We start from the raw sequence: 21,665 nt of genomic DNA, 5'->3' as shown, positions 1-21,665 counted from the left end.
CGTAGAGCCCCCCCCCCCTGCCGCGCGCGCACGCCTGACGTCAGCGGCCAGCGTGAGTCACGCGCGCAGGGAGAGCGCGAGGCGGCCTCTCCCTCCCCCCCTTCCTCCTCCGGCCCGGCCCAGACCGGTTCCAACCTGCTGGGGCCGGTCCCAACTGCCTACAACTGCCACCAACCTTTGGTCCGGCTGAGGGGCGGGAAACCCGGTCTCCGGCGCCGATTTGGGAAGGCGGGAGCTTGGGATGCGGAGTGCACACCTCGTAGGCCGGCGCCTTTCGAGGCCTAACTGTTCCTCAGACTGTAAAAACCACAGTCCCAGGCACTTTTGGGGGCGATAAGAAGTCCAAGACGCGACCAGGATGAGTTCCTAAGCGGCCAACCTTAGACCCGCTTATGAATGGACGGTTAGCGTGAAGTCCTGTCAGGCGACCCACGTACTAGGAACCAGAGGCCTTTTGTGACCGCAAGGCCCATATGTTGTCCACGCAGGCCACTCTTGATTGAATTCACTTAGAAACAGTTGCCCTAGCCTGGGTGATGGGGTCCGAGTGGTGGCCTCAGAGGGAGCCCCAAATGCTGACTCTACAAGTCTAGTGAGATGGAAAACCTCTTCCTGAGAATCTGCTTGTATCTTAAGTGGAGGTCCCCTGTCTTCTCTTTATTTCCCTTCAGGGTACTTCTAAGCAACTACCTAGAGCTAGATGCTTTGGGAGAAAGTGAGAAAAAGAGGCAGGTCCTCCTGTCGAGTAAAATGCTGGTTTCCATCTTCCCTGAAGTTCTTTGAGTACCGGACATCCCCCTTGGGCTCCCAAGTCGTGTACAAGCCTAGAAGGATCCCCAAGTGTACCTCAGTCTTGCTAGAGATTTGGAACCTGGGGGTTGAACAACCCTTGAGGGGCACACGATAACGCGGCCTGGTGAACCAAGCTCAAGAAGCATTTCGTTGGAGTAGAAATACCTAAAAGACAGGAAGAGCTGTTGTTTGTCACGGAAGTAAGACCCATTGGGAAACTTCTGGGATTAGGAATATCGATTTTAAGAAGTGTATTGGTTTATTTGTTAGTCTCTGTTGTTGGTTGAAATCATTTGAAACTTTTTCTTGACTTAAGTCTGACTCACGTTAACTGTAACTTTTCTAATGTGGCGATTGGTTTGCTGGTCCGTCCTTGCTGGAGTTCTTTCTGCAATCCGGCCGTTGATTTTGGTGAGATGGTCTTAGAGAATTGAGTGATCAGATGAAGGGTATGGTCCAACAGCCTGGTCTAGATTTGCACATCTGCAAACTTCATCCTATTGGAATTTATAATCTCTGGTTGCTCAGATCACGTTTTTTTTTTTTTTTTTTCCCAGTAAAATGTGGATAACATTTTGAGTAATATGAATCTTAGTTTCAGCAACTTGTGTTTCTATGTTGTCATTGAGTATACTATGGAATCTGTATTAGGCTTTCTAACCATTTTGAAATTGAGAGGTGAAATGAATCAACAGCTGTGTAAATGTTAATATGAGTCTTTGTTCTCTTGATGCTAATTGTTTAAAAATTATTTATTTGGCTGCGCTGGGTCTTAGTTGGGATATGTGGGATCTAGTTCCTTGATCAGGGATGGAACCCAGGCCCCCTACAGTGAGAGCGCAGAGTCTTAGCAGCTGGACCACCAGGGAAGTCCCTGATGCTCATTGTTAAAATGAGATTTGTTTAAAATCTGCCTTTCAGCTTCTTGTGGGATAAGTACAGAGTAATCAGTCTTGGCTCTTGAAGTGGCTTAGTAAATGGACAGTAGCAGATGTAAAGCTCAGGTCTGATTGGAAGGTTGGAGGTGTTACCATCTATTTTCTGTTATCTGTTCATGTGTATCTGTGTGTTTGTTTTTATCTCCGAAAATCAGAGGTAGAACTCAGTTGGTGGAAAGAGAACTCTTTCTTGATAGATTTATGGGCCTTCAGAAACCTGGATGATTTGGAAAGCTTCATTCCCTTGTCATGAGGTCTGAGGAGCAGGAAGCATAAAGACCCTGTGCGGCACCAGTATACTTGTTGGCTCTGAACCCATTTGTTGTCCTTGGGGGTTAGAAGACAGGAACATTTTAATTTTGATTTCAGTATTTGCTATAAAATTTTGAGCTGCCCCACGTTTTTTTTATTCTCCTTCATAGCATGAATTCCTAGAATTTATTCCAATCTAAAGATGACCTTAAAAAAAATAATAAAGATGACCTTATCGATTGCACTGATCCCATCATCGAATAAAGATACAGACTCCTTTTTTAATGTTTGTATTTTTTTACCTGTCAATTTTTTTTGCCTTTTAAAGCTTGCTTATACATAAATTATGTTAATTTGTGTATTTTTTTTGGTACCTGATGTTATTTGAGATTATGTGATAAGCAGTAATTTTGCAATAGTTCAGAGGAGGTTTGCATTAAAATTGAACGCCACTGATCTACAGTCCATGGGTCCACAAAGAGCCCAACACAACTGAGCAACTAAGCACACACATCATAATGGCAGCGTTGGCAAATGCTTTTGAATCCATCACAAGGAAAAATTGCCTTCCTGTTGGCTTGCTTCTTGCCCTTTATTCTTATCCCACAGCCAACTCCTAGAGTTTGAGCCCTCCTTTTTATAAACCAAGAGGATTATCATAACAGTTTGAAAGATAATTATTTTGTTGGGTGTTTTTTTAAGCTCTTGAATAATCTTACTTTAGGAGAAACAAAAAGTAATCCTTTCAGAAAATTGGTGTATTGGGCACTTGTACTACTAGGCCTGAGGAATTCGACCCTTTTAGAAAGTGGTTATATCAGAATTTCCTGTGTTGTACAATTCCACGTGTCTGATTACCTCTAAGTAAAATGATAATGTGCCTGTATTAGTACTCTTCAATACAAGAACCACGTGACCTCTTGCTAGGTAATTTTTCTTTTTTTGACAGAGACTAAGTTTAATGCAGCTTTATTTAGAACAAATCCATCTTATATTTTAGAAGAGTTTTATGAAAACTGAGGAATGGGAAATTTCGGAGTAATACAAATTTAGCTAACTTTGGGCTTTTTTACTACATAATTAATATTGTTAAAACTGTATAGTTGAAAGGTCAACAAAAAAATTTACCATTTGGGATTTGGCAAGTCCTTGATTTTGGGAATTCCCTGGTAGTCCAATGGTTAGACCTTGGCACGTTCACTGCTGTGGCCTGGGTTCAGTCCCTGGTCAGGGAACTAAGATTCTGCAGCTTAGCCAAAAAAAAATTCAATTTTTGACCTCATTATTTTGATCCCATAAGTGGATATAAACCTCAAAAACATCATTTTTGGATTCTTTTAGTTGGAAGTTGATTCTCAGACTTCTTAATGCTCTGTATTAAAAGAAAGTGAAATTCTAGTTTATTAAAGGTTTCTTGGAGCTTTCTGACCACTGGGTGATCTCTTACAGAAAGACAGAGATAAACGCTTTATAGCCTCATCTATAGCCAGTTGTCATTTTAATTGAGGACTGTTTCCTGGGTGTCTTTAAATAAGAATAATGTAGCAGTACTTCCATAGATAAATGATTTTGAGGGAAATTTGTTAGTGTATGCATTATGTAAATCTCATGAGCTTAGCTTGATTGCATCTGACTGTGTTTTGGAAAATCCAGGCAATGAACAGTATTTAAGTCATTATTGCAAATTGCAGTAACATTGTAAATACATTACTCTAGAGCACAACTTGTTGCACAGTGGAAGTCAGTGGAAGCATTCCTTAGCAGCCTCAGCAGGAATGAGTTAAATTACCAATAAACATTTCTGGATCTTGTTTGCTCATTTATCAAGGAGAGCTAATTCCTTGCAGGACAAAGTTGAGAGCTCACTGTGGCCTTCAGGCAAGCCTACAAAATCCCCATTAATAAGTGTTAAGTGCCCATGCTAAGGATAGCCTTAAATTTAGCGTCTAGTTGATATTTGCTATCATCTAAATTAATGATTAAAGTGAAAATTTCCTTAATGGTTAAGTTCTTTCGTTTTAATCCAACCATGTTAGATACTAAAGAAGGCTTCCCCACCATCCATATGCATCTGCTTTGACTGGTGGTTTCTCTCAACCTACAAAGACTGTGGTTTATTGGTGAGGGCAGCCAGACAACTCTGAGAGCAACTTAGAGAAATCCATCTTGAGCTCCTTCTCTGGAAATAGCACCCCAGATAAGTGCCCCAAAGCAAGACACCCTCGTGGACCTACTTCCTCCCGCTTTCAACACATTGATGCCTGAAGGTGAAGTCTCCTTCCTGTGTGTCTTAGGAGCTATTAAGCTCACTTAGGTAATGAGAATCCTGCAACAGCCTGAGCACCACTCACCTGCAGGCTTTCCTACCAGACCTTTGCCTAAAGATTGTTTTTCTCCTTAGGAAAGATGTTAGGTCAAAAGCTTGGTAAAAGTCAGGTTGCATTTCAAGCTCCATTACTTTAATTAGAGGACTGGTCTAGAGATTATTTTCCCAAATGGGGATGATATTTGCTTAATGATTAAGTTTTTCATTTTGTTTTGTTTTGTTTTTGATCCAGCTGTTCTTGATACTAAAGGAGGTTTTCCCACATACGCATCTTCTGTATTTTGCAATTACAACTGTGGACAGTTATGGCTAATCCTAGTAGATTGTCTTCCCTCTTTTAACATCTTGGATGAATTTTGGGGCACACTAATGTGTTATGTGAAGATGGATGTTGAATGTAAGTTTCTTGTTATTCTTAGCCAATATATGAAAAGTACAGTTAGTCTGATTGCTAAAAATGTCAAGGATTTGTGACCAGTATCCTTCTGGACAGTGTAGTTTTCTTGTTTTCTTACCATATAGATTCTCTGTAGAGTTACCCCAGCCAGCCACCTTAAATACCTGCATGGGCAACAGAGAGATCTGTGGAGAAAGTTTGGGTAAAGTCAGTGCTTATGAACATAGGTATGGGGTTTATTTGGGGGGGTGGGAGTGTTCTGGAATCAGACCATGTTGATGGTTATACTAAAAACCACTGAAATGCACACTTTAAAATGGTGACTTTTTATGGCGTATAAGTTACTTCTCAGTTTTTTTTTTTTTTTTTAAGGATTTTTAAAATCAGTATATATGAGTCTCTCCTACTTAAGAGACCTTAGACACATGGCCTGTCAGGGCTTGGTAGTATCATTCAGCATGGGAGAGCCCACAGTTTTCAAAAAGCTCCTTGGCACCCTTCTCCCAGCCTTCTCAATGGCTTCATCTCCATATATCCATACTAGGCAAATGCCTCCATGTTGTAAGTCTATGGAGATTCTTTTAAGAAGTGAATTTGGGATTCTAGTTGTTTGTAGTTGTACTTTAAATTGTCTCTGAATTGATAACCATTATATAGAACAAGCACACTTTTCCCAATAGCTTCGTAAAATGAATTGTGTTTATTTAGTGGGGTGGGTGGGAGGTAGAAGAGGTTGCTGTTCTGCTAAAATGAACTGATTCTGTTCATCAGGTGTTGTGATAATTGTTTTAATGATCACATGGGCATTTCTGTAAGGACAGGCCGTGTGTTTCAGGCATTTAAAATGATATCAATGGCTATAATACTTTTAATTCAAATAATCACAATTAACTTTTAATTTCTTTATAAAATCCCTCAACTTTCACCCCTTTTTTTCTTTGCCAGTGTGTAGAATTTGACAGCAGTTTCAAGAGCTGATGAGGAAGAGAAGATGGAAAGGAGTCTAGCGACTTAAAAATCTCATAGCGTTTTCTGTGAGGTGACCTTTTTCCTGTTGGTGGCTCAGTTTATTTAGAAAACAAAGATATTAAGCCTGTGATAGTATTATCATGTCATATCTGAACTTACTAAAATATTCCCTCCCTTTCCTTATTCTTTATATCACAGTTTGCTTTTTGTGTTCATAAGTTGACTTCATAAGTTTGTTTCCCATTAGTATTTGAAACATCTTATGGCCACCATGAGTCCTAACAGAATGACTTCTTGTGAGAAGCCGATGGGTGTTCCCACCTTCCTGTGATATTTTGGTCTATTCACAAAACTACTGCCATTGAAGAGAGATAGTTAATGCTTTAGGAAGGAAGAGGGTGATAAAACTTTGGTGTGGTGTGTTATGACTTGCAAGTTTTTAAGCAGTGGTTTTTATATCTTAAGCTTGTATTCATTTTGGTAAGAGCATTATTCTTTTTATTTTACTTTTACTGCTAAGAAGTGCCAAGCATCTGGTAGTTCAGGATTTGTGTTAAGTCAAACATAACCTAAATTAGACTCCTCTGGTGGTCCAGTGATTAAGACTCCATGTTTCTAACGAAGCGGGTGTGGGTTCCGTCCCTGGTTGGGGAACTAAGATTCCATGAGCCGCATGGTGCAGCCAACAAACAGAACAACAAAAACCCCACATAAATTAGAAGCGTACACTTGTGTTTTCTTAGTTAAAACCAAATCAAACAGATTTTTACTATTGAACTAAGTGTTTTATAATGAATACACAAGATGGATATTATATACCCGGTAGGGTATGCTGAAGCTAACGTTTCTGTTTTTGTTTTATGGTATTGTGATTATGGCCTGTCAAAAACTCCCTGACGTATTTTCAGCAGCTTCTAGAGAGTTGCTTATACTTATTTGCTGCTGCTGTTTTTCCTGTAGCTCAGTGAAGAAAAGCACAGTTAACATCCACGTGGTGTTGAAGAGTAGGACACCAGGACCAGCCTGCCTTGAGTTGCAAGGCCACTCTGCCGCTTACAGCTGTGGGAGCCTGGGCAAGTGACTTCCCTAGTGCGTCAGTCTCCTGACGATACTGGTAGTACCTGTGCCAAGGGCTTGTTGTGAGGATTCCGTGAGTTAATGTATATAAAGTGCTGAAAACCACGCCTGGCATTTAGCACGATGAAAGTACTGTTCTTACTCAGTATCTGAACAATGCCCAGGTTACTGCTTTCAGTAGCATTGCTGTCTCCTTCAACAGCTTGAGCCTGTGTTGTCTTCAGAGCATACTCCTCTCTCCTGTATCCATTGGAATTTTACTTCAGTCACAGTTCTTACAGCCTTCATCAGCCTGGTTATATCTTACATGATGAATTTGTTCTAAACAGATCTACTCTTTGAGGGATACAGACTTTGTTGTACAGAAAACAGTGTTCAAAATAACACATCAGTTCAGACTTTGTACTAAATTAGCTCATCAAATTGGAAGCTCTTCAGGCCAGTCGTACACAAGAAGACTTTGAATCAAAACAAGGTGTTATCTAATTTAGAGAAGAATAAACCAGAGTATTCAACAGTCCTCACATATTCTCCAGAATCAATGATATGAGCCACTGATTACATGAACTTGCTTCAGTTTTACCCGTTGCAAGATCCTAGAAAGAGGGAACCAGGTACACCATCTGGTACTGTTCATGGTTCGTGTTCATTCTTGGGGCTGGGACAGTTCACAGGTGTCAGCTCTTTCCCAGTGAAGAATGGGCTGAATTCATTGGCAATGCGTGACTCCCCACCTTAAATTCTTGCTTGCTAAAATGCCTGTTGTACCGTGGGTCTCTGTGTATGTATCTCTGTTAGGATAGTTTCACTATATCTCTGAGGTTGCTACTGGCCCTAAAGTGTTTGGCTAAAACCTAGTTATAGAATCGAAGCCTGTCTTAAAGATTTAGACATACACAGAAATTCACTAGATGCTTATTTTGTTTGCCTGAAAAATACTCTTTGAACTTGCTTTTTCTGTCAGAAAGAATGTTCTACACCAGGATCACATCAGAAGATAGCACTTTACCAGAATTTATCAGCGTTTTATCCAAATATTTACCAGTTACGAATTTTAGCTCTTATTTATTTTTTTTTAATTTTGGCTGCTCTGGGTCTTCATGTGGCCCACTGGCTCACTAGTTGTGGCATGTAGGCCAAGTTGTCCCGTTGGCACGTGGAATCTTAGTTTCCTCACCAGGATCAAACCTGTGTCCCCTGCTTTGGGAGGTAGATGCTTAACCCCTGGACCACAAGGGAAGTCCCTGGTGCAGTTTTTTTTAAACCTTTTTTTTCGTGCTGCTGCTGCTAAGTCACTTCAGTCGTGTCCGACTCTGTGCGACCCCAGAGACGGCAGCCCACCAGGCTCCCCTGTCCCTGGGATTCTCCAGGCAAGAACACTGGAGTGGGAGGGGGTGGCAAATCCTACTGGTGTGGTCATTGTTATACTGTTGTATGGTTTCTGGATTATGTTGGGTGTGAAACAGAATGTGTTTGTAGATCTTTATAAACGTTGAATCTAGAACTGCTAATAGTTTACCTAACGTTTTTCAAAAATGAGGGAAGATTTATTCGCAAATTGTAAGAAATACTTACACACACACAGATAAATAATTTAGGATTCTTAATGTACTGCTTATCTGCTGTTATAATATTCTTGAAATTAAGGATTTTATTCTCAAACTTAAAAAGGAAGAATCTTTGGTAAACCATGAAGTATGAGTTCTGTAACCAAATTTCTTTATAGGAATTATATATGAGAGAAAAAAAAAGTAGTCAGTAAGGTTAATATGAATATGGAAAACAGTAGATTATATTAGTAGATAAGTGTCATTTGAACCTTTGAACACTACAATAATGAGTTTTTGCCGGGGTTGGTGAGGAGGGGGCTTGTTTGTTTTTCCTTTTGCTAGTTTCGGAATCCTGTCATGTTATGACTAGGTCTCAACAGGGAATTTTTAAGAACAGATTTGTTTGTTGGATTTTAAGATTTCTTTTTCCATGATAAAGCTTGTATATTGCCTGAAACAGACAAAAGTCAGATTTTATAAGACTAGCTGTAATAAAGATGAACAGTGGTGACTTATTAGGGACATGGGTACATCTGTCATGTTGCCAGATCTCTGTGGCCCCCGTTGGGAGGCTTAGGAGCAGTGACCACTGACTGGCTAGGAGAACAGCCGTGCTCCCAGGAGCAGGGCCCGAGACCTCCAGGCTGTGAGGCGTCCAGGGTGGGCTGCTTCTGTTGGCTCAGTCTGTTGTCTCCTTTTTGTTGGGCTCATAGATTGCGGTTCACTGTGCACGTTGGGAGTCCTGAGCCCACCTAGTGTTGCCGCACCATCTCTTCTGTTGCTTCTCCAGAGGCCATCATTGTCTTGCCCGTGTGCCTTTTTGTTCAGATCTGACTGTCCTACATGTGAATCCACTAAGATACGTATCAGAAGCAGGATGACGTTTTAGGAGTCATTCATTTTACAAAAAAGTTTACCACAGTTGACTTTTAACTTAACTCTTCTGACTTCTTAGCAACATATATCTTTTATTTAATTTTGGATCAGATAGGATTCCCTGTCAAGTTGTCAGTAAAATTGTAGACTTCTTTCCTAACGAGTTCTTTATCTTAAACATCAAGTTACGGTAAAGAAAAGTCATGATAACCACTAAAATCAACTATTAATACTGGATGTATTTTTCTTTTCCAGTTTTTCTTTCTGTATATAGTTTAGCTAGTTGTCTGGTTATATTTATGTATTTTTTTCTTTCACTTAACGTATCTCTGTTTATCTTTGCACATTCCCAGCAACAACTACAGAGCAGGCCATCCCACTGGTTGCTTTTCTAGTCTGCTTGTAAGGCTGAAGATCTTAAATTTAGCGTTGAATGTGAGAAGCATGGCCGTGCAGACACTGTGGGGAAGGTAGCTAGAGAAGTTACTGGTTTCTTAATCACCAGGAGAAACATCTAAGTTGCCTCTCAGTGTTTCGCTAGGTTAGTGCACAGCTTCTGTGGACCAGGCTTATACCATTTGGGATGCTTTAATGTTTTTGCTTTTTCTTGGACAAACGTGTCTTGAACACCTGCTGCAAGCTGGCTTTGTGCAAGGGTACAAAGATGAGCAAACGTGGCTGTGTACAGAGCAGTTGAAATGCTCTATGGTGGGGCCATACCAGCCGGGTTCAAACAGTGTGGTGGAAGCACAGAGGAGGAGGCCATTAACACCCCTGGGCAGGGCAGGAAACTTCCCTGCAGAGCGAGGCACAGCGCAGAGGGGATCTGGAGGCAGGAGCAGCACAGCCAAAAGCATGGAGAGGAACCGTGAGGCGGGGCTGCGGTGTGCTGCGGAGCACCCACCCCTCGACCGCGGGCGGCGACCTGCGGCTCTGGGCCAGACCCACCCAGCTGCCTGCTGGTGTGCGGCAGGTGAGCCGAGAGCAGGTTTTACATTTTTAGTGGTCGAAAAAGAATAATATCTTGTGACACATGAAAATTACATGAAATTTAATTTTCAGCATCCGTAAATAAAGCTTTATTGGGACACGCACTCATTGGCTTACATATCGTCTATGGCCACGTTTGCAGTTTAACCACAGAGTTCAGTAGTTTTGATGGAGACCAGGCAGTTGCTCTGCATTCACACATGTGGTGCAAACGGCTCTGAATTGCTGCGCCGTGCACCAGAAATCACGGTGACGTGGTTACAACTCGACAGTGTTTCTAGCGCCACAGTGTTTTGTTTTATTCTTCATCACCAGTGCCTGACTATCATGTCAGAACGAGAGGAGGGGGAAAATGGAGTTGAAATACCGTGTTTTTAGGGCACAGTGGAGTGGATTTTCTTGTCCCTGAATTAGTTGGCCGAGCTATCTGTAATTAAAAAGCTGTGCTCAAGGAGTCCATCAGCACTACCAGACTACACAGTTGTCACAATATTCCCAACTCACAGGAAGGCAACTGTCAGAAAAATTAAATTTTTAAAGAGACTATTTTGTTACAGCGGTATTTCTTCACAAAAATGAAAATGAGGCTACGACGGAAAATGAGGCCTCATTTGTTAACCAGGCAAGGGAAGCCATACTGATATTGAATTAATTAAATTGCATTTGATGCAGGAACTGAAGAAATATGTCCAGAGCATTTGTTTAAAAGAGTGTTAGCCGTTCAGCAAGAACAATTTCTCAAAATGCTGAGGTCAATGGGAGCAACATCAATAGTCAATTAAAAACAAGGCAGATGATTTTGTGTAGTTTTTCTTGGCTCTTGATGAGTCAACAGAAGCTGTTTAGTTGTTTTATTCATGGAGTCAATGCCATGTGTGAAGTGACTAAAGAAGTAGCCTCTTTGAATAGTCTACTTAAAACAGCTGCAGCTGAGAATATTTTCAAAAAAGACAAGAAAATACTAATTCAGTACAACATGAAGTATAATCAGTTAATATCTGTCACAACACATGATGGTAGGAATATGTGCAGAGTAGAAAATGATGTAATCTGTCATGAGCGATTGCAATGCTAGGATCAGTGATGAATTTCACTCCCTCTTGTGGGATTTAACCATCCTCAGTTCCATGAATTTTTATCAGAAATAAAAGCTGAGTATTCTGACATGCCCTACTGCACCACCATTTGATAGCTTAGTAGGTGAAATTCTCTTGTTGTTTTTTGAATTGAGGGCCGAGATTGAAATTTTTCTGAAAGAACAACCATTTTCAGCCACTATTCCTGAACGCTGAATGGCTTTGGAAATTAGCTTTTGCTGCAGACTTGATTTTTCTTAATTCATTCTAAAATTACAAGGAAAAACATCACTTATATGCAAACTTTACATTGCATTAAAGTCATTTTGACAACTAATATTTGAATCATAAGTCAAGATGCCTTATACACTTTCTCTGCTGCTAAAAGTTAAAGGTGAGACCTCTATTCCTACACAGATTTACCATGGATATAATTGCTGAACACAAATTACTGTTTGAAAAGTGACTTTGCATCTCGATAGGAATACAAAGGAAATTTCCATATTTCAAAATATTTGCAAATAAGAAGTTTATACCAAACCTTCAGATGAAAGTGATTAAGAGAAAAGTATCAGGGCACTAATACAATTCTATAAATGTCTTCCAAAACTAATATATGCTCAGTTAAAGTCATGCTTGTAGAATGATAACCGCATTTGGCAGGACCTATCTATGTGAACAGACATTTCCAAAAGTGAAATCGGTCAAATCCTGTTACAGAGTCAGTATTAACAGATGAACATTTGTAACCAAGTTTTGATGCAGGGGACCCCCAACTTTGCAAATGTTATACTTGCCCCCCAAGCCCGTTCTTATTAGTAGACCTGTATTACCAAAAATTGTGGCCAGTTATTTATCTTCCAACAATAAAAATTTGTGGAAATTTGTTTTTTCTCTTGTTATGTAAGTACCTACATAGTATCCTCAGTTTGGGCTCTTAGCCCTCAAAGTCTAAACTACTTACTGTATGGTCCTTGGCAGAAAAGTTTGCTGACCCTGCTGTGGAGGTCAGCCTGCTGGTGGGGGGAGTGGGTCCCTGGCTGCAGGGGTGGCAGAGTGAGGCCATGCCAAACGCTCTTCTTGGAGCAGTGGGGAGCTAGATACGGATCGAGACACCAGCTGCTGCTCGCCTGTTGCCTCCAAATTTACACAGTTTTTCTAACAGTCATCTCTAGTATTTTTCTGTTTATCCAGATTCTCCTCACACTCCTCCCCAGAAGAGTAAAAAACCTAAATGGATAAAGCTATTAAATGAGACAGCTTGGAATAGGATTTAGTTGGAATTCCCTGGCAGTAGGACTCTTCTTTAAAGCACTGCCGAGGGTGCGGGTTTCATCCCTGGTCCTTGGAGCTGAGATCCCGCAAGCTGCACTGTGTGACCAAAAATAATAAACTAAGAAAAAGTTTAGCTGGAAATTGAGCTGGTAGCAGTTAGCACTTCTTTTCACACCTACTTAAGAGTGATGTAATTTACTGAATTTATTGTTAATCCCTTACCTGTTATCACTGTTGGGTTATTGGGCCAAGTGAGTGAATTTAGATATCAAGTAGGCAGATTTTTGTCATTTTTTTTAGAACTTTGGAAAATAAAAATAATCCAGTAAATATTAAAAGTATTATTTGATTTTTTTAAAAAGATATTTGCATGTATTTGATTTTTAAAGTTTTTAGGGAAAAGTATTAGTTTTATAAAGCAATTTAGTAACTTGATACCTATGATTATATTTGTGTAAAAATACTGGGAGAAGATTTACCAGAAGTCTAGCAGTATTTGTGGTGGAACTTAGGATAATTTTGCCCTTTTCTGCATTTAAAATTTATAAGTGGACATGTTACTTTCACAATGATCTTTTACTTTTATAAGTAAACCATTTAGAGGATAACTAATATGATATCCTAAAAAGGAATGAGCGATGGCTTTGATTGAAAGTCAGCCCCCGGTGGGACAGGCATGCAGGCACTGCTCCTCAGTTAAGGTGAGCCGCTGACCGGCTGTGGTGTCCCTCTAACCTTCCTTGATGCTTCTGCTGGGCGAAGGTGTGGCTGTCTCCATCAGCTCTTATTTACTCAGGGCCTGGGTGGTTTCTTTTTTTCTTTTTCCTTGGTGGTTTCTCAACTCATCCTGGCCACAGTGGGTCACCGAGGCCTTGCAGTTTGCAGCTAGTCTGTGTTCATGGACGTTTATCCTTGAGTGGGGTGCTCCCAGGAGGTGGTGTGGGAAGAATTGAGCTCTGTGGCCCTGTGCATCCCTCAGATCTTGGAGTGGGGCCAGGGTGGCTGGTGAGTCTTCTCTCCTAAGGGAGGATTCCAGGACCAACTTGGTTTTCCTGAGAGCTGCTTGAATTGAAGAGAAACCTTTATAAAATAGAAAGATGGGTTGGAGCTTAAAGGAGAAAATTGTGCATTTCTTCTGAAAATTTGTTTCATTTCAATCCATGAAAGAGTGACTTCTGAGTGGGTTTCTCTTTGCTGTCTGGGCACTGCATTGCCAGTTAGCACAAGGTTGGAGGGGAGCTGGGAAGTTCTCACTAAACAGTTTGGTTCCCAGGTGGTGGGTGGTGCGGTTCTGTTAGCAAAAACTTAGAAATTTTTCTCATTAATTACTGTGGATTGAGAGCGGGTACTCTGCCTGCCTGGGTTTGGTCATTTGGCCCCTTCTCTCACAAGAGGCTTTTATGCAGGACAGTCTGCCCTATCCCCTGAGTTACAAATTTCCTGCACTGTGATCCTTTTCACAGGGAGATAAATAGTTTCGGCTTCTAGCTCTCAATGTCTGCCTGCTGGAGGCATCATAAAACTCTTGGTATTGCTTTGTCGACTTTGCCCCTTGTGCAACTTTTTATTTCTTGTTATATTCATTCAACAAACTTTGTTACTGTAGTGGGTTCTTACATGCTGGCTATCAAGGACTTTATAATCTAGTAACAGAGGAAAATGTACACATTATTAATATGCAATGCAGGATAAGGGCTATAAGAAATGTCTAGAGAAAGTGCCATAAAAACTTAGGGATGATAACTTAATTGGGGACAAGGGCAGGAAGGGGAGGGTAGGTAGAGGTGAAGGAAAACTTCATGGAGGTGATGGCATCAGAAGGTTCATTACCTTTGAATTCAGCCTTAAAAGATTTTTCCAGGTGAGGGAGGGGATAGGTGCAAAGGCAGGGAAGTTAAAGATCTCTTTGCAAGACACCAAGGACTCCAGAGTTGGTGGAATCAAGATAAATGAAGCTGGAAAAGTACACTGGCCCAGATGTGTAGGGCTTGAAATGCCAGGCCAAATAGTTGGTCTTTATCAGTGGCTACTGGTGGAAGCTAAAGGCTTTTAAGAAAGTAAGAATTCCACTTGGACTCTGGGAGGAATGATGGGTGCAGTGCAGCATCCACTGGACATGGGAGGCCAGATGCAAGGGGCCCTTCTATTAAAAGGTCTCAAGTGTCTGCCCCACGGCAGTGGTGATGCCGATGAAGAAGCATCAGATGAGGTAATCTGCTGCCTCCACGTCTGTTCTCCGGGGCATCCCTGCCAGCTGGAGCCCTTTGGAACCCCAGCATCTGCACGCAGCACTGCAGACGTGCTGCCCCACGGAAGCAGGCTTGCCAGGACCTCTTTCTCCAAAAAGGCAGTTCTCTGGACAGCCTCCTTGGGTTTCTACTGAGGCACTGATACTAAGCAGATAGGTGCCACTCTTAGGGTCGCTACATTTAGCAAAGAAAAATACAGGATGCCTGATAGATTGAAATTTCAAATGATGGAAAATTTTTTTTAGTACAAGCATGTCCTATGAAGTATTTAATTTATCAAATTCCAGTGTAACTGGATGTTCTGTAGTTAATCTGCCAATCCTGACTACTTCTCACTCTTCTCTGGCCCTGGTTTCAGTTTCCTCCACCCCCATTCCCTGCCTGTTACCTCCCGAATGAGTCTTCTGTGGGCCGGGAGTCAGGTAGAGTATGTGCTGCCCGGGAGAGGTCAGTCCAGCCGTTTGAGGGCTTAGTGTCCCAGCTCAGTGCCAGGGTTTGGTCCCTGTGTGCAGCACGCAGGGCAGAGTTCTGTCTACAATCAGACGGGGAGAAACACCTTGAGTTCCAGTACCAAAGAGGGTGAGAGGGGTCCTAGGGAGCCTTGCAGGCTTCCCCGGTGTCTCAGAGTATACCTGCAGCCTGGAGACGCTGTCCCTAAGATTGGCCCCTCTCACACCTCACCTCCTCATCACTTCCCTTTTCGAGTTCTACCCTACTCCATTCCACAAAGGCACTTGGAGCTCTTCACCTCCACATACTGTTTCTAAGAAGGCTGAGTGCCGAAGAACTGATGCTTTTGAACTGTGGTGCTGAAGAGGACTCTTGAGAGTCCCTTGGACTGCAAGGAGATCAAACCAGTCAGTGCTAAAGGAAATGAACCCTGAATGTTCACTGCAAGGATTGATGCTAACGCTGAATCTCCAATACTTTAGCCATCTGATGCGAAGAGCCAACTCATTAGAAAAGACCCTGATGTTGGGAAAGATTGAGGGCAGGAGGAGAAGGGGACGACAGGATGAGATGGTTGGATGGCATCACCGAATCAAGGGACATGAGTTTGAGCAAACTCTGGGAGGTAGTGAAGGACAGGGAAGCCGGGCATGCTGCAGTCACGGGGTCACAAAGAGTCGGACATGACCGAGCAATTGAACAACAGCTGTCTCTAAGCTGATACTGTTTCCTTTGCCTAAAACACCCTTCTTACATTCTTCACCCGCAAGTACCTCTGCTTCCCTTTCCCATTTCTCTGTACCAGCCTGGGTCAAGGATCCTTCTGGGTTCCCGAGGAACCCACAGCAAGCCATCCTTATAGCCTTTTCTACAGTTGACTGATTGCACCTATCACTGGTGTGTCTCCTGTGGTGATGCAGGCTTCCTGGGGGTAAGGACCTGCTGCCTCAGTTCCTCAGTGCTCACTGCTGCACCTGTACCTAGTAGGTGCTCAGCAAACACATGTGGGATGAATAGAACACTATTTGAAAGCTTTACTGCCCCTTAAACACCTCTCTGTGATCTTTAGGGAGCACCCACTTCCGGCTTTCCCCCTGCCCAGTGCGGAAGCCTGGACACTTCTCCACACTTCAGGGCTGGGAGGACTTTTTTTTTTGGCCACGTTACATGGCTTGCAGGATCTCAGTTCTCCAACCAGGCATTGAACCCAGGCCCTCGGCACCGAAAGTGTGGAGTTCCAACCACTGGACCACCAGGCAATTCCCCTTGTCTGGGGGGATTTTTCAGCACTTTAATAAGCATCAAAGAAAACCTGTCTGGAAGGTCTCGGCCATGCCCGCACACCTTCAACGTGCCCAGGCTGGCAGGGCCCTGAACACCCTGGTATGAGCCAGACAAGGGCTGGGCCTGCTTCTCTGTGTCCCAGGCCTCCCAGTTCCAGGTGGAGCTTGTAGTCTGGACAGAGGCTCCAGGTCAGTTGGCCCCCCTGCTCCCTTCTGCCCACAACCTTTTGTACCTTCTAGAACCATCCTCACTGGCATCAAACGCTCTCTATCAAGGCATTTGTCGCCTGCGTTGTTAGGACTTGAATAAGAACTGGTCTGCCTGCCTGTCCCCCAGTGTGTGTGTGGGGTGGGGGGCGGGGATGAATCGAAGAAACACTTCACCAGGACACAAAGTGAACAAAACACAGACAGACAGTGTGGTTCTGTAAGGGGTTCAGGCCTCCGCTGGTGGTGATGGCGGGTGGGGCTTGGAGTTGTCTTGGTCATTAGATGCAGAGTAAAGGAGAGAGACGCAGGTTGGGACGAAGCCAGAAGGACAGCCCCCAAGCCGGGGTGAGTCAGGATGGAAATAAAATACCTTAGTCTTGCAGGTGGTCATTCCTGAGGCGTGGCCAAGAGGGAGTGGCTTCAGATGCTTCTAACATGAGCCTCACAGACGTTTGGGTGATGCTTTAGGAAACATCTCTGGGAAGAGCTTGGCAGAGAGGACAGTGGCTACCTGGGACAGGGGTCTGGAGGGACACCTGGTGACCTGGGTTTTCAGCCCCAAAGCAGCAGCCTTCCTGGCGCTCAGCCTGGCGCCCATCCCTGCTCCTGGAATGAGCGAGGCCTCCTGGCCTGGCAGGCAGATCTAGGCAGCAGAGACCCCGCAGGACACTGCAGAGAGGGCCCTAAGCTCCTGTTTGCAGCCTTTCCCCTGCGATCAGTGGTTTGGCCTAGGAAACCTCGGATGTACTCGGCCACTGAGGAAGCCCTCCCCTGGTCACCATGGGAGGCAGCTGACCGGGGAGGGCATCTGTGGTTCTGCCTTGCAGGCTGGCAAGGGACCTGCGTGTCAGGAAGGATCCTCACGCTAAGGTCCTGCCTTCAGCCTGGTCTTCTCTGGTGTCTCAGTGGAACTGGCCCCTGCAGAGTAGGGCCCTTGGGGGACTGGGTGGCCCATGTGTTGCTGGGAAGCAAGGGCCATGACTGCGCTCCTGGCCTGCTCACCGAGGGCTCCCTCTGCAGGTACCTGAAGGAGTTCCGCACTGAGCAGTGCCCGCTCTTTGTGCAGCACAAATGCACTCAGCACCGGCCCTACACCTGCTTCCACTGGCATTTTGTGAACCAGCGTCGCCGCCGGTCCATCCGCCGTCGGGACGGCACCTTCAACTACAGCCCTGACGTCTACTGCACCAAGTACGATGAGGCCACAGGCCTCTGCCCGGAGGGCGACGAGTGAGTGCCGGCCACCCACCCTCCGAGGAGCCCGTCTCCTGGGCCAGAGGCTGCTTTCGGGGGACTGCTGCAGCCTGGCCCACCTTCCTGTGACCTGGACCTGGGCTCGGAGCCTGCCGTCCCCCAGGGGAAGCCCCTTTTCCTTTCCCCACTTTTGGGAGGCCCTGTGCAGGCCTTTCTTCTCCTAAGCCTGAAGGCCACGCCTAAGCCAAGGTGGCTTCCTGGGCCTCCTGTCCTGGTCCCCTGCAGCTCACAGGACCCTATCCTCAGCCTGCGCAGTTCCCACCACAGCCCGTTTACACAGACCCTCTCCAGTTCCCCTTTTTGCTGACTGAATATTTTGCCAGGGCTTCCTCCAGTGGCTCAGTGGTAAAGAATCTGCCTGCAATCCAGGAGATGCAGGTTCAATCCCTGGGTCAGGAAGATCCGCTGGAGAAGGAAGTGGCTACCCACTCCAGTATTCCTGCCTGGGAAATCCCATGGACAGAGGAGCCTGGCTGCAGTCCATGGGGTTGCAAAGAGTCAGACATGATTGAGCAACTAAAAGAACAGCAAAATATTTTGCCACAGAGCTCTGTGAAGAGACAGCATGACAAACGACAAGCATAAGGAGGGGCAAACCTGGGAAGGTCTCAGGGCGCGTGTTGCGACCCTGCCTGATGTGTGCTCCCCCCGTGCAGAGGTGGCGAGGGGACCATCCTGGGGGTTTGTGGGTGCGCCTCACTGGCCGTCTCGCACCAGCCCTCCGCATTCTCTCAGGGGTCAGAGGCTTGCTTATCCCACCCCCAGCCTAATGCAGCACCCAGAGCTCAAGGCGGTTTGCTTCTCTGAAGACCCCTGACCTGGGCAGCATGTGTTCTCCCAAGAATTCCCTCTGGGAAGCTTCTTTTCAGGACGGCCTAGGGCCCCGACTGAGTAGCCTTTGAGAAGTTTACGTGGAACGCCAGGCTTTATCAGGAGCCACTTGGGGCTGCAGCCCCACTAGCAGTGGGAGGGTGGCTCTGTTCCACAGCAGGACTTGTCGCTTGCTTGCCTGCTCGATCCACATCAGCGCCTCCTCCGGGTCATGACAAGCCTTCCACGGGCAAGGAAAGGGCAGGGCTGGGAGCCCGCTGCAGCGGGGGAGGCAAAGTGACACGCAGCCCCACTGCGTTGCAGGTGCCCGTTCCTGCACAGGACCACGGGGGACACGGAGCGCCGCTACCACCTCCGCTACTACAAGACCGGGATCTGCATCCATGAGACCGACGCCAAGGGCAACTGCACGAAAAACGGCCTGCACTGTGCTTTTGCTCACGGGCCCCATGACCTCCGCTCCCCTGTCTATGACATCAGGTGGGCTGAAGGCCATGCCGGGCTGAGGGCCCTAGGCAGGACCGCAGCTGGAGTGCAGGGCTGGCACTCTGCTGCTTTCCTCCTCATGCTCCCTCCCTGCTCTGTCTCTCCTCCACTACTGTCCCTGCAGGGAGCTCCAGGCGATGGAGGCCTTGCAGAATGGCCAGACCACAGTAGAGGGCAGCATGGAAGGCCAGTCGGCTGGGGCCGCGAGCCACGCCATGATAGAAAAAATCCTCAGTGAGGAGCCGCGGTGGCAAGGTAAGGGTGGCCACACGGGTGGCCGTGCCCCTGCCACCAGCTGCCTGTCCTCTCCCCTGTCTTCCCCATAGCCTCCCTGAGCACCCACCATGGCCTTCTCCACCCCAAACCACCACCTCTCCTGGGAGGCCTGTGCCCCCTCACCCCACCTCACACCAACCACCTACAGCCCAGTCCTGCAGGGACACCCCTGACCCTGGTCCTGTCATCCCAAAGTGTTAGGGGTTTCCTTGGTGGTTCAGACGGTAAAGAATCTGCCTACAATGCAGGAGACCCGGCTCAGGGAGATCCTGGATCAGGGAGATCCCCTGGAGAAGGGAATGGCAACCCACCCCAGTATTGTTGCCTGGAGAATTCCATGGACAGAGGAGCCTGGCGCTCCCTAACTACCTTCAGGGGCTTTCACACATACGTTGGCTGAGCAAGTACACGAGTTGGTGTATTCTCAGCCCTCCTGAGGACTTCCTGTTTACTCTCTGACCTGTGAGCATCTTTAGTGAGGGATGGTGGTGCCCTCTTTACCTCTCTCCTGGGTCGCACACTTGGTGTTGGCCCACAAGGAGGGGGCCTTGCTCATTCCTGTCGCCAAAATCTTGGCTCCTGGACCCTTCCCAGTAGCTTCTCCTTTCCCTGCCCACCTGATCCCTGCGTCTGCCCCCCATGCAGAGACCGCTTACGTGCTGGGGAACTATAAGACGGAGCCGTGTAAGAAGCCCCCGCGGCTGTGCCGTCAGGGTTACGCCTGCCCCTACTACCACAACAGCAAGGACCGGCGGCGGAGCCCCCGGAAACACAAATACAGGTGCTTTGGCCCCAGCAGGCCAGCCGTGGGAGGAGGGTGGCAGGCGACAGATCAGGGCCGAGGCTGCTTCCACTGTGCTCCCAGGGTGGGGGCAGGGAGGCCAGCCCCGGGGGTCGCAGGACCCCACTACAGGGGAGGGGAATGGTTAGGAGAGCTGAACGATCCTTTGCCGTGAAATGAGGATCTTTTCACTAGGAACCCCTCTAGTTCTGACCCAGAAGGGTGTTTTTAGGGAGAAGCCAGGATGTGGCTGTAGCCTGGCTCTCCTTTTGCGGCACAGTGCTGTGGGGAGGGGAGGACTTGGCTGAAGGGAAGAAAACAGTGTCCTTCTGGTGATGTAGCCAGGCTGGGCAGCGAAGCAAAGCCTGGCTTCTGGCCCGAGTAAGGCGTTCACTCTACAGTGATCTTTCCTGTTTCTGAGCCTGGCTTTGCAAAGCTGGGAGACCTGAGAGGGGCCCTGAGCTGCAATCTTGTTAGCATCCCCCAGGTCCAGTCTGCATCCTTCTGACCCACCCTGTTATTGAACCAGGTCGTCTCCATGTCCAAACGTAAAGCATGGGGACGAGTGGGGAGACCCTGGCAAGTGTGAGAACGGAGATTCTTGCCAGTACTGCCACACGCGCACGGAGCAGCAGTTCCACCCCGAGGTGGGCCTTGGAGCTGGGATCCTTTGAGGGGCGGGTGTCCTGTGAACGTGGCTCCCTTAACGCCCAGAGGCACGCTGGGAAGTCATAGCCCTGACCAAGATCATGAGTGGGGAAGATCCCTCTGTGAGAGCTGGGTCAGGGCTGGTGGGGCGTGTGACCCAGGAAAGAAGGTGGTCCCCGGCGTGGGGGTGGCCGTGTCTGCTTACTGTCTTGAGCAAGGAATTGGTAGGGAGAGACTTAGGGAAGTGGCCTCGAGTAGGGACGAGAAAGAGCTAACCCAGCCCTGCTGAAGGCACCCCAGCTGCCATCCCTCTCTGCCCAGGCCTGACCTGCCTCTCTTCTGCTTTGCCCTCCAGATCTATAAATCCACCAAGTGCAACGACATGCAGCAGTCGGGCAGCTGTCCTCGAGGACCCTTCTGCGCCTTCGCGCACGTAGAACGTACGCTCTTCCCGCTGCCCTGGGGCAGGGCCCACTCCCCCCGCCCCACTCCCCTTCTCCGAAGCTCAGTCTGTCAGCCAGCACTGGGCCCTGCCCACACTGGGAGTTCCATTCCCCCGCCGCCCCACCCCACCTCTCTGGAGCTGGCTCGAAACCCAGAGCTTCCAGGGTGGTGAGACAGCAGGGACTGTGCCCCTGGTGGCGCGCTCAGTCCCAGGCAGAGCCCCGGCCACTGTGCC

At 46.4% G+C, this 21,665-nt stretch overlaps 1 protein-coding gene and 1 long non-coding RNA gene across 4 annotated transcripts in view; both read left to right on the top strand.

Annotated features, from left to right (window-relative positions):
* Positions 1-21,665, top strand: part of UNK (unk zinc finger) — a 32,242-nt gene that overhangs the window by 155 nt on the left and 10,422 nt on the right. For all 3 annotated transcript variants that reach the window (XM_024979892.2, XM_059877892.1, NM_001080253.1), the window contains 6 exon segments: positions 17,731-17,940; positions 19,099-19,275; positions 19,406-19,536; positions 20,203-20,338; positions 20,868-20,985; positions 21,342-21,426. In XM_024979892.2, coding sequence (XP_024835660.1) covers positions 17,731-17,940; positions 19,099-19,275; positions 19,406-19,536; positions 20,203-20,338; positions 20,868-20,985; positions 21,342-21,426 — 857 coding nt within the window.
* On the top strand, positions 8-12,130 carry LOC112442716 (uncharacterized). Its single transcript, XR_009491810.1, has 2 exons — positions 8-4,249; positions 4,541-12,130. It is a non-coding gene; the product is annotated as an uncharacterized lncRNA (long non-coding RNA).

Source organism: Bos taurus, chromosome 19 (genome assembly GCF_002263795.3).
Source record: "Bos taurus isolate L1 Dominette 01449 registration number 42190680 breed Hereford chromosome 19, ARS-UCD2.0, whole genome shotgun sequence".
Lineage (NCBI taxonomy): Eukaryota > Metazoa > Chordata > Mammalia > Artiodactyla > Bovidae > Bos > Bos taurus.
The sequence above is the reverse complement of the archived record's forward strand: the minus strand, read 5'-3'. Positions and strand labels throughout refer to the sequence as shown.